The following is a 13,148-nucleotide window of genomic DNA, read 5'->3' on the forward strand; positions in this document are numbered from 1 at the left end:
CGCCATCTTGACCGGAAGTCCCATATATTCTTTCTGATTGGTGTTTCAGGCTTGGGGTATATTCCTAGAAGTGGGATCACTGGGTCAAATGGCAGTTCAGTTTTTTACTTTTTAAGGTAACACCATAGTGTTTTCCACAGTGGCTGCACCAGTCTGCATTCCCACCAGCAGGGTACTAGAGTCTCCTTTTCTCCACACCCTTGCCAACACTTGTTTGATGATTTGTTGGTGGTGATACCTCATAGTTGTTTTAATTAAGTCACATAATCTTTAAACCTTGCTTCCTCAGTAATGTGAGGATAATGGAATAACGGCAATCATTTCTTAACTAGGCTGTTGGAGATAATATGTTGAACTTTATAAACAGTATAATAATATATAAATGTCAGTTATTATTAAAGACAGCCAGCATTTTGCTTTGAGTATGCTAAACTAGTTAAGGTAGCCTTGAATAACCATTTACCACTAGATCAGTGGTTCTTAACCTTTTGTGGGGTCTTAGACCCTTTTGAGCCGCTGTGGATTTTGGTCACAGTAAGACGGTGGTTAAATAACTGATGGCTCTAGTGCCATTCTGTAGGATTAATGCCATAGTTTGGTTGTAGGTCTTCTATGCAAGATCCCTGGCTGTGAGACATTAGAATTGCAGAATTGGTTTAAGAGAATTTATAATAAATTCTCTTTAATCTGATTTTGAAAATAATATACATTTCTGAGTATGCAGCATTCCTCCTGTTGTCGTTTTCCAGAGAAGAAATAAAAAACAGGTCCCGAGCTTTAGGAAGTTGCTAAAAACTAGTAAAGTCAAACTTGAGAACAAGCTGAAAAACAAGCAATTTAAACAACAAAGCAATCTTAAGAAGTACCGAAAAGAACAGAGGAAACTAAGGCAAGCTGTAAAAGATGCTGTGTCTAAGAAACCCATTACACTGGAGGAGCCAAAGAAAAAACGACCAGGTAATTGTGAAAGTGTTCATGTGTTCTAATTTCCATTGATTTGTTCTCAAGTGTTTTTCATGAAATAACTGCTTTCTACTACTCACTAGTCTTAGTCACACATCTTCCTAAGAGTAAGTAAGCATAGTAGTCCTATATGCTTTACCATAGTCAGTATAAAAAAACATTTTAATACCATATTCATTGTGAGGAAGAGCTAGCCTCTGCTTTTAGTATGTCTAGGAAACAGATCTGAAGATACAAAAATTTGAGATAACAGATTCAGAATCACCCTGTAAATAAATGCCGGACATCATGCCATGCCACTTTCCCATTCACTGGCCGCTGGCTAAGGGGAGAACAGTGCTTTTCTTCCGTGCATTCTTCACAGTGTTGCCAGAATCCATTTAGTATTCTCAACGTCTGGCTTTCTTTTCACTTGGAAACTTGGAGTAAAATTGAGCTGTGACTGTCAGGGTTATTTTGTAAAACTATCCAAGAACTCCAAATACTCAAAACAGGTAGGAAATATGAGTCACCATTTTGAGTTAGACCAGTTCTTCTACAGTGTTACTGATACTTGCAGGGTAGTTATATTTGACTGTATCTGAATATTCAGTCTTCCCATGTGCATCTCATTTTCTTAATCCTGACCTATTTTAGTTTGATCTCTTGACAACATATTATTATGATATGTAAAAGACTATGGGCCTGGAAGTCAGGAAACTTGAGCTTTTTTCTTGATTTTGTTACTTAATAGCAATGTGGCCTTAGTCACTTAAATCTCTAGGTATTTAATCTGTAAGAATATGTGATTGTTGAGTTAGATACTTTTAAAGATCTCTTCCATCTAAATTTCAGTAGAATTGAAAAACCATGATGTGTTAAAATAATTCTGTATTAAAAATAAGCAAAATATTTCTTCATTCTTACATGTTGAAGTCTATCAGGCAGTTGGATAGAAATATAAGATTTAAAAATAATTTAATAAACAACATAGAAACAGAAGCATTGATATGTAGAACAGACTAATAACTGTTAGGGGAGGAGTTGGGGGGCTGGGTGAAAAATGGTAAAGTTATTAAGCAAAAAACAAAAAAACGCATAGATCTAGATAACACTATGGTGATAGCCAAAAGGAAAGGGGAGTAGGGAGGAGGTGAAGGACAAAAGTGGATGGGAGATAAATGGAAGCTGAAAGAGACTTTGCTTGGGGTGACAGGTGCATGACAGTGTGCAGATGATGTTTTGTTGAGCTGTACACTTGAAACCTGTAGGTTTTGTTAATCAATGTCACCCCAATAAAATTTAGAAAAAAAAAGAGAATAGGGTTCAGTGGAAAGACCTGGGTTAGAGAGAATAGTTTAGGGGAATTATCAGCATATAGATGATAATTGAAGCCTCAGACTTGGGTAAAATCACCATGAAGCCTGTATAGTATGAGAATAAGAGAACCTAGAACAGAATTTTAAGGAATCTTAGCACTTTAGAAACGAAAGGGGGAAGAAAAACCTATAATGGGTTTTGAGGAGGAGCCAGAGACTTAGGGAGAACACCAGAATTGTACAGTGTCTTAGAAATCAAATAAAAGTGTTTCAAGAAAGAAGGAAACGTTATGTTCTAACATGAATCTACAAAATAAATTAATTGTAAAAAACAAGGGGAAGAGTAGTGTGTATTGAAGCTTTTACCCACTTGAAATTATAGGCTGTCACTACATGTCTCATGTGGAGATAAGAACACATTGGTAGATAGAAAAAAAGGAGACTGGTCAAAGGATTGAAGGTCTATATATTTGTTCAAAGAAGTGCAGTAGAAGTAGCAGGAAGGACAAAGGGTTGTGGTCAGAGAATATGGGGTGAGCACTTAGGTTTGGGATGTGGCCTTTGGAGGGGGCAGCTGAAATGGAATGGAAGTGAAAGTCATTGGCGATCAGACAGAACTAGGGGGCAGAGTCATTGGTTCTCAGATGTGCTGAAAGACGTAGAAAGTGTGCAGACATGTATTTTTTGATAGTTAGAGTGACCTGGGAATGATCCTGGCATTTAGGTTTCAGGAGTCAGAGATGCTAGCATTTTGCCTAGCTCAGAACACCTCAGTACAACAAGAATTGTCTGGCCCAACATGTGAGTAGTGCTCCCATGTAGAAACTCCAGGCTGAGGTGTTAGAAGAGCATACACTTTTCCTGTTGTAGACACAAAAATGCAGAGTTCTAAATCTCTAATACATATTTCTGATTTTGTGTGTGTATGTGTGTAACAGGTAAAAGGATTGAGAGGGAAGAGGAGGAAGAAGAGGAAGCCCTTCCTTTAGATATGATGGATGAAGATGACTTACAGTTAATGAAAGATTTAGGACAAAGAGCGTCTTTTCTAACGAGAGATCTTTCTTCTAGGTAATACTTCATTTAGATTGTAATCATTCACATCCTTTCAGTGTTAAAAACTTGGTACTGAATTTTACTTAGGTGGTTTGTGCAAAACTTCAGCTCTGAACACAGTGTTTACAAAGAGTAAACTCTATTATTTAGTTTATTTCCTAAATAAAAGAAGTTTATGAATAAAACAAGCTGATTTTATTTAGTGTACATCCTTATTTCATTTTGAGTTTGAATAGTGAAGTAGTGTGAATGGGGAAGAAAGCCGTTCTTTGTTTGAGGAATTGGCAGAACAGTCCTGAGTTCTTTGTGGCCATGATCTCAGTCCTTGTTACTCTATTAGGTAGGTATTATTCTCATTTACAGAGAGGATGCTGATGCTTCCCCACAATCACAAGTAGCAAATCTAAAATTTAAACTTAGATCTTTTTAACTCCCAAGTCCATGCTATGCTCTGAAGGTTTTTGGAAACGCAAAATAGCATGATGTCTTCCTTCTCTCTGTAGCATATTTTTCAAAAGAATCTGCTCTAACTTTCACCTTTATTTTGCATCTAAAGGGAATACTAGATACAGCCATAGTCTGAGTCTTTGTGGTAGACTACAAAATTAATTTATTCATTTACTATTTGAGTGCTTGCTGTGTGCCTGGTTTAGGTGCTAATATCTATATACCCGTTGAAGGTTTGGCTAGTAATTTATTTTTCTGGGCTCTAAAAATGGTAGGTCTCTGGGTTCCTTTTTAAAATATTAAAACTGAAAATTAAAATCTTTTTCTACAGTGAGCCTGTTCACAACAAGAAACGAAAGCATGAGCACGTTATAGATAAATATGAAAAAATACCAAGATCTCTACAAACTGCACCAGAGAAGGAATTGATTCACTTGCTTCCTATCAAAGATAAAAGTGGTATAATCCCACAGACCAGGGAGAAGCCAGGTGAATCTGATCAGTCTGTGCATTAGTTACTGTTTTAGCTCTTTAATGATATCACATATTTCAGCCCTGGCCAGTTTGGCTCAGCGGTTAGAGCGTTGGCCTGCGGTCCAGAGAGACCTTGGCTCGGTTACCGCTAGGGGCAGTTTGTCCCCGGCCCTGGTTGGGTTGTGCGGGTGGCAGCCACTTGATGTGTCCCTTTCACGTCGATGTTTCTCTCTCTCTCTTCCTCTCTCTCCCTCCCACTCTATCTGAACAAAAAATGGAAAAATGTCCTCAAGTGAGGGTAAAAAAATAATAATAATAATAATATCACATATTTCAGTAAAAATTTAATTTTATTTTGACTTTTACCCATATTTATAAGATAGAGGTAGCTACAGTTAGCCATATAGCAAGCTTGATGATTTTGGCCAGAAATAGAGTTGATTATCTTAGGTCTCTGTTGTACTGTGAGTACAACTGAAGCTACAGGTTAAGGTGATTTTCTTTTTAGAGTGTTTCACCAAATTCTGTTGTCTCTAAAATTAGAGCATATTAGTCATCCTTTACTAGTCTTTTTCCTTATATGTATATTTTTAATTGTGAGATAAAACACACAGAAAAGTCCAGAAATCAAAGATGTGAAGTTACGTGGTTTATCACAAAAAAACACACCCATAAAGCTACCATCTGGGCAAGAAACAAATGTCTGCCAACACCCAGAAACTTCCCTTCCTCTCAATCACTAATTGCTCCCTCCTCGCAAAAGTAACTAGTTTCCTGAGTTTTATGTTAGTCACTTCTGTGCTTTTTTTGGTGTGGTTTTACCACCTAAGTATATTATCACATTTTATATACCTATTTCCCTAGTTGCTGACACTAACCAAGATGAAGAGGATCAAGAAGAGATGGAACTTGAGGAAGGTAATGGGCTACATCTTCATAGTTACTAAATAATTAATGGAGAATTACATTTTTTGCATAATATGAATGAGTGTGTTTTAGATAAAATCTGAAATGTGCACCTGGTCATTTCAAGGTCGTTTTGAACATTTCCCCACATTTTGAAGCTTCATCATGTGGAGTTTGATTGTTGCTTTTTAGAATGGAAAAATTTATGCAATTAATATTTATAATGTGTAGGCACGCATGAAGAATCTTATTATTGAACTGTTTTAAATTCTTTTAAATTGTAAGTGAAGGACCTGCTTACAACTAACTATTAATTGCTTAGCTTTAAATTACAAAAGTGATTCTGTGGTAGGAATCATTTTGGTTCTTTAGAGCAATTATATTTTGTGTATATCTATTTTAGATCATTAAATAGGAGTTTCTAATAGCAGAGTTCTAACCAAAGTTGAATTGAAAGAACATATTTTATTGTTTGCAACTATATTGGTTTGGAATTCATGATAGAACAAGCTGGTTAAATTTTACTTCTGCTTAACAAACCTCATTAATAGTGTAAATGAGATTACAGGTCAACTATTTTACTGTTTTCAGTCATCCTTCATAGGCTTGTTGCAGTTATGCTTGAGTGTTTATTAAATCTAGTTCCCTATGAATTTCTTTTTTTTTTTTTTAATTTTTTTTTCTTTATTGATTGTATAGAGAGAGGAAGGGAGAAGGAGAGAGAGACAGAAGCATCGATGAGAGAGGACATCAATTGGCCGTCTCCTGCATGCCTCCCACTGGGGATTTGGCCCACAACCTGGGCATGTGCCCTGACCAGGAATTGAACCAGTGACCTCTTGGTCCATGGGTCAATGCTCAACCACTGAGCCATAATGGCCGGTGTAGTTCCCTATGAATTTCTTGTGTTTTTTTTTAATCTTCACCTGAGGACATTTTTGCATTTATCTTCAGATAGAGTGGAAGGAAGGGAGGGAGGAAGAGAGAGAGAGAAACATCAATGTGAGAGATACACATCGATTGGTCGCCACCCCCACGACCCTAACCAGGGCCAGGGACAAACTGCAACCGAGGTACTTGCCCTTAGTGGGAACCAAACCCGGGCCTCTCTGGTCCGCGGGCTGACTCTCTAACCGCTGAGCCAAACTGGCCAGGGCTGAATTTCTTATTATGAACATTTTGTACAGTTCAAAGGACTATATAGAGTTGAAAACAGAATGTTTTGTACTTTTTATTTTATTTTATTTTTAATTGATTTATTAGAGAGAGAGGAAGGGAGAGATATAAACATCCATCAGCTGCCTCCTACATGCCCCATACTGGGGATGGAGCCCACAATATAGGCGTGTGCCCTGACCGGGAATCAAACCAGGACTTCTCAGTCCATGGGATGACTCTCAGTCCACTGAGCCGCACAGGCTGGGCTATTCTGTGCTTTTTAAAACCACTGAATCAGATTGTCCTTCCCCTTAATTAATATTAATTCTTATAGGTTTATTAGCATAGTTAAGAATATGAGTTCTAGAGTCATACTGTGTGGATTTGAATTCATTTCTGCCAGGTTTATGGGGATAAGCAAGTTATTTTTCCTTTGCCTCAGTTTCCTGATCTATAAAATGGGGGTGTTGATAGTACCTGTGTCATGATTATTGAGAGGATGATATGAAATAAGTGTCTTGGACACTTGTAAATAAAGGAATATTTAAGAGGGAAAACCTAATCTGTTTCAGAGATCATTGAAGATCCTATTCGAGAGCTGACCATAGAAGAACATTTAATTGAGAGAAAGAAGAAACTACAGGAGAAGAAATTGCATATTGCAGCCTTGGCATCTGCCATATTATCAGATCCAGAAAGTAATGTAAGCAGTATTAATTTCTTTAGGTTCTTCATATTAGATATGGTCTAAACATCTAATGTTTTAAGATTCTCTTGTTATCTATAAGTACACACAAAAAGGAAAAGCATTAGCAAAACATAGTAACTGAGTTAGAATAAGAGAGTAGACAGAATTTTGGCCTAATTCTACGTCTGAACTTAATATCTTCTGTAATTTTAGAAAAGTCTCTTAAATGCTCTGAGTCTCTAAATGAAGACACTGGACTAACGTTACTCATAGTGGTACGTCTATAAAAATTAAGCTAGGGGTGAGGAACCTACTTGCGAATTTGCTTGACTGACTGTAGGGTTTTTAGTAAGGAACATGCACGCAAAAGACAGAGTAGTTGAGGAATACTTGTAAATGTAAAATATTTCAGTGAAATAGAAAGTGATATTATCACTGGGCCATGGGTACAGTAGTGAAGGTGATGATAGTTATAACATGTCAACTCAAGAAACCCAAGGTTTAGTCTCAGCTCTGCTGAGTACTATCTGTTAGACTTGGGGTAAGTTTTTTATCCAAGACTTACTTTCTTTATTTCTAAAAGGAGGATGGGACCTATATTAAAACTTTGTTGTGAGGATTAAATGATATATGTGAAGTTATACAAAGTGATACTATTATTTTTGTTATATTGGTATCCTAGTATGACAAATATTTGTTTACTGAACAATAAAATAGATTATTTACATTTAAAGAAAAAATTTCCTGTGGGTGTGCTTTGGAGCAGTGCTTGTCCTTTTCTAACAAAGTGAAGGGAGCAGAATCAGGGAGGGAAATTTGGAATATTTCTTATCTGTTTTATCTCATTTAGTCATTGTGAAACCATAGAGACAAAAGCTATTAATCTCATTTTACAGCTGAGAAATAGAGCCTTTAAAAACTCAAGTGATTTGTTCCAGATTTTAACAGCCACTGGATTGGAACCCAGATCTTCTAACCCTGGAGCCTCGTGCTCATTCCATAAAAGTTAGAGAGTGCAAATAGGAGGGGACGTAGTTGTCCTACTCCCTGCTGTGGTGAACATTGCTAATCAGCCAGACGGTTGCTTCTCAAGATACCACTCCAGCAGGCAATAGTAGCTCATGAAAGCAAGCACATTAGTTGGAACCAGTTTTTCATTTCTGCGTTACATCATACAAACACTCGTTATATGAGTGATTTGAAGCTTAAGTTAATGTGGATACATTATATTAATTCCTGATTAACTTGTAGAGATGTGATTAATATGATTGGTTTATGTATAACAATATTTTAGGGACATAGGACACACGCATTAAGAAAAGCCAATCAGCCCTGGCTGGTTTGGCTCAGCGGTTAGAGTGCCGACCTGCGGTCCAGAGAGGCCCGCGTTCGGTTCCCGTTAAGGGCATGTACCTCAGTTGCAGTTTTTCCCCGGCCCTGGTTGGTCGTGCGGGTGGCAGCCACTCGATGTGTCCCTCTCACGTTGATGTTTCTCTCTCTCTCTCTCTCTCCCCCTCTCTCTTCCTCCCGTTCTGTCTGAATAAAGAATGGAAAAAAGTCCTCTAGTGAGGATAAAAAAAGAAAAAGAAAAGCCAATCAAAAATATTTTCTAAAATTAGATAAATTAACAAATTTAAATTATTTAAGTCTTTTCTCTAAGTATTTAACAAAAACATGATTAATTTATGACTTCAGTGACTTACCTGTAGGTAACAGGAGCAGTGTCTGGAGTTGTGTATGGCTTGACTAGACTGAGTCATTGTGTGAATTCTTACTGGGCCAGATGTGGGACATTGCTTTTGCTCATGAATGTTGTGCCGTCATCTCTCTAGCCTGATAAGTTATTTCTTTAACAGGTTAAAAAACTGAAAGAATTACGTTCCATGCTGATGGAACAGGATCCTGATGTGGCTGTTACTGTTCGAAAGCTGGTGATCATTTCTTTGATGGAGTTATTTAAAGACATTACTCCTTCATATAAAATCCGGCCCCTAACAGAAGCAGAAAAATCCACCAAGGTATACCATGCAGAATTAGCTGGACATTTTGGGGAGCTAGAGGTGGGAGAAACAGGGTTTTTGTGTGTGTGTATGTTTGATTGTTTTTACATGACTGGGTATATAATAGGCATCAACATTTTGTGCTAATTGTCAGATTTCAATATTTTGATGTTAAAAAGTGATTGATCTTTTGGTCTTTTCAGATCCGTAAAGAAACCCAAAAGTTAAGAGAATTTGAAGAAGGTCTTGTTAGCCAATATAAATTTTATTTGGAAAATCTGGAGCAAATGGTTAAAGGTATATTAAACATCTTAAAAGCATGTAACATATTTAGCTTTGGTCAGGAAGGTGATTTCTATATTCTGTGCTGTGTGTTGACTGTCATTATCATGTGTGGTCAGGAGTAGAGTCTAGAGTCAGACTTTCTGGGTTCAAATCTTGGCTCATCATTTAACACCTATGATATGGGCAAATCATTTAATCTTTCTGTGCTTCAGTTTTTCTAGCTGTAAAGTCGGAATAATAGCTTTTACCTGATAGGATTGTATAAAAGTAAATGAATTTTTAGATATAAAGTGCTTAGAACTATGCCTAGCCTGTATTAAGGACAATATTTGATCAGTTATTGGTATTGTTGCTGCAGTCCTTTACATAGTAAATAGTTGTATGTGTCTTAAATTCATGAATGGTTGGAATTTATTCTACTGTTTTTTTTTTATTTAAGGAAATTCCTTTTTTTCCCCTTTATTGATTTTAGAGAGAAAGGAAGGGAGAGCGAGAGGGAGACAGAAGCATTGATGAGAGAGAACATCGATTGGCCTCCTCCTGCATGCCCCTCCACTGGGAATTTGGCCCACAATCTGGGCATGTGTCCTGACCGGGAATCGAATCTGCGACCTCTTGGTGCATGGGTCGATGCTAAACCACTGAACCACACCGGCCAGGCCTGTTTTTATTTTTTTTTAATTAAATTTTGAAATTTTAATTTTATTTTTAAATACATTTTTATTGATTTTCTTTTCTTTTTGAGAGAGATAGAAACATTGATTGGCTGCCTCCTGTATGCCCCCTACTGGGGATCGAGCCTGCAACCCAGGTATGTGCTCTGAGTGGGAATCGAACCTGAAACTTTCTGGTGTACAGGAGGACCCGCCAACCAACTGAGCCACATGACCAGGGCTACATGAGGTTTTCAAGATTCATTCTTGTTGTAGCATGTGTCAGAATTTTCTTTTTTCTTAAGGTCGAATAATATTCCATTGTATGTAATCACATTTTACTTATCCACTTAAGTCACATTTTGTTTATCCATTGATTTCTCCCTTATTAAGTCTTATCAGGTTTAAGTAAATAGACAATATGGTTCTTCCTTATGGTGAACATAGTCTGTTTAGGGAAAAGTTGTATACATGAGAAGCAAGTTTAAAATGAAGTTACTGTCATTTATATTATCTTTCTCATCTCTGGCTGTGTAGGATATAGAGCAGGGGTGAGGAACATCTGGCCTGAGGGCTCTATAAGGCCCTCGAAATCAATACCTGCTAATATCACACACCTCACTAAATTAGCCTGACCAAAATAGTAGGCTAAGTTGTTTTTTTTAATCCTCACCCGAGGACATTTTTGCATTTATCTTCAGATAGAGAGGGAGGGAGAGAGGGAGGAAGAGAGAGGGAGAAACATCGATGTGAGAGAGATGCATTGACAGGTTGCCACTCACACAGCCCCAACCAGGGCCAGGGACAAACTGCAACCGAGGTATGTGCCCTTAGCAGGAACCGAGCCTCGAACTCTCTGGTCCGCAGGCCGACATTCCAACCGCTGAGCCAAACTGGCCAGGGCTAGCAGGCTAAGTTTTAAGTTGATAATTTGTGTGGCCCTCGAATGATGTTATAAATATCCAAATGGCCCTTAGCAGAAAAAAGGTTCCCCACCCCTGATACAAGGGGAGATGTTGAACCTGCTGTAGATAGACTAGTGTATTGCCCTGGCCGGTTTGGCTCAGCGGTTAGAGCGTCGGCCTGCGGTCCGGAGAGTCCCGCTAAGGGCACGAACCTTGGTTGCAGTTTGTCCCCAGCCCTGGTTGGGTCGTGTGGGTGGCAACCACTCGATGTGTCGCTTTCATGTCGATGTTTCTCTCTTTCTCTCCCCCTCTCACTCTATCTGAACAAAATATCGAAAAATGTCCTCAGGTGAGGATTAAAAAAAAAAAAGATTCTATATTATAGTAACAATGTATGTATGTAGAAATTTCTAGGAAAGAGGTACTGTGAGTCATTAATTATTCTGAAGAAGAATTTGAATCTCTTTTAGACCTCCTGGGTAGATACCACAGTGAGCTTCAGCAAGAATTCAGGAGAAACAATGTTTTACATCCTTGGGGTTTTTAGAGCATGAAAGAGACTGGGACTGTTTGGAACTTGTTCATATTCACCAGCCAGTGAGTGGGTGACTAGGATTTGAACCCAGGCTCTTGACGTATAGTCAGGTGTTTGGGGGAGAGCCTTGGTAGAGCTCATTGCAAGGATTCCTTAAAGGTATCCAGCTCCCTGTCCACCCTTTCCTTTTTTTACTCCCTGGGGACTCTTTGTTTAATGATACAGCTTTTAAAAAACACGAAAAGCCAAGATTCTGTTAATTGTGGTTAGAGTCATGGTGGATGGTGTAGAAACATTTTAATGATAACCTTTGTACTTGTCTAAGTGTAGCTACAACTTATATTTAGGAATTTGTGTGGTATGTTGAGTTTTTATATTATTGAATATTACTGTAAAGAGTAATCAGTTGAAGTTTTGACCAGTGAGTAAAGTAAGTAACTATGGTTGTCTTTTGATTAGACTGGAAGCAAAGGAAGCTGAAGAAAAGTAATGTCGTTTCCTTGAAGGCGTACAAAGGGCTGGCGGAAGTGGCCGTGAAGAGCCTGTGCGAGCTGCTGGTGGCACTGCCTCATTTCAACTTTCACAACAACATCATTGTCTTGATCGTGCCTCTCATGAATGACGTGTCAAAATTGGTGGGTTGCTCCAAGTGATTGTTGCTGTCGTGCTTAACAGAAAATTATAGACAGTGATTTTTCTCTCTCAAAATTCTTTTGGAGCTCTTATTTATTGCTCAAATGGAGTCACTTTGCTAAACAGTGTTTCTTTAAGAAAACGATTTGACCCTAAGTTCAGTACAGGTTTTGAATGGGAGGCAGTTTTGACCTCCGGGGAACATTAGGCTGTGGCGACAGCCATTTGTGATGGTCAGGACTGCGTGGTGGGGGGATGTTAACTGTCACGTAGCAGGTGAAGGCCAGGCTTCTAAACATCCTGCAGTACGTGGACAGCCCCCCACAGCAAAGAATTCTCGGGCCCCACGTGTTGGTAGTACAGAGGCTGAGAAACACCAGTTTAGTATAACATTTTATTTTTCAGATATCTGAAATGTGCTGTGAGGCTGTCAAGAAACTTTTTAAACAAGATAAATTAGGCCAAGCTTCCCTTGGCGTAATTAAAGTGATTTCTGGTTTTGTGAAGGGCAGAAATTATGACGTTAGGCCAGAGGTAAGTCTTTCGGTTTTTACTTTACACTGTATTTGTTTTTAAATTACAGAGTTAAGGCCCGGCTGGTGTGACTCAGTGGTTGAGCATCAGCCCATGCACCAAGAGGTCGCCGGTCAGGGCACATGCTCTGATTGTGGGCACGATCCCCAGTAGGGGGCATGCAGGAGGCGGCCAGTCAGTATTCTCTCTTATCCATGTTTCTGTCTCTCCCTTCCTCTCTCTGAAATCAATAAAAAAAAAAAGGAGAGAGAGATGCTTTAAAAAAATTAAATTACAAAGGTTTCACTTTTCATGAGGAATTTATTCTTTATAAAAGTGCAAAGTAGAAAGGGAACCTACTCAATTCCCCAAATGTAACCTTCCATTTCATCATATAGTTTTGATTGCTCAGCTCACAGTCTCTATTGTGTTAGCTCCTAATTTCTGTTTTGCTTTGCCATCCTGATCCCTTTCAATTAAAGCTGATAATTTTAGAACTGTTAAAATTATAAATATTACACTTAAGTAGAGAAAATAGTGTCTTCATTCAGAATCATACAGTGATCAGATAATCAGGCTTGAACATGAAACGTGGTCAGAGGAAAACACTTTATTTTAGTGATGTTAGAATTAT

General features: G+C 38.2%; 1 protein-coding gene across 2 annotated transcripts in view; it reads left to right on the forward strand.

Annotated features, from left to right (window-relative positions):
• Positions 1 to 13,148, forward strand: part of NOC3L (NOC3 like DNA replication regulator) — a 28,936-nt gene that overhangs the window by 3,833 nt on the left and 11,955 nt on the right. Inside the window, exons 2-10 of one of the 2 annotated variants that reach the window (XM_036265835.1) lie at positions 750 to 957; positions 3,200 to 3,332; positions 4,096 to 4,253; positions 5,103 to 5,156; positions 6,875 to 7,005; positions 8,847 to 9,008; positions 9,194 to 9,287; positions 11,828 to 12,003; positions 12,407 to 12,535. In XM_036265835.1, coding sequence (XP_036121728.1) covers positions 750 to 957; positions 3,200 to 3,332; positions 4,096 to 4,253; positions 5,103 to 5,156; positions 6,875 to 7,005; positions 8,847 to 9,008; positions 9,194 to 9,287; positions 11,828 to 12,003; positions 12,407 to 12,535 — 1,245 coding nt within the window. The remainder of the gene's footprint in view (positions 1 to 749; positions 958 to 3,199; positions 3,333 to 4,095; positions 4,254 to 5,102; positions 5,157 to 6,874; positions 7,006 to 8,846; positions 9,009 to 9,193; positions 9,288 to 11,827; positions 12,004 to 12,406; positions 12,536 to 13,148) is intronic. The other variant, XM_036265836.1, reaches the window with a different exon arrangement.

This window comes from Molossus molossus, unplaced genomic scaffold (genome assembly GCF_014108415.1).
Source record: "Molossus molossus isolate mMolMol1 unplaced genomic scaffold, mMolMol1.p scaffold_m16_p_17, whole genome shotgun sequence".
Taxonomy (NCBI): Eukaryota; Metazoa; Chordata; class Mammalia; order Chiroptera; family Molossidae; genus Molossus; species Molossus molossus.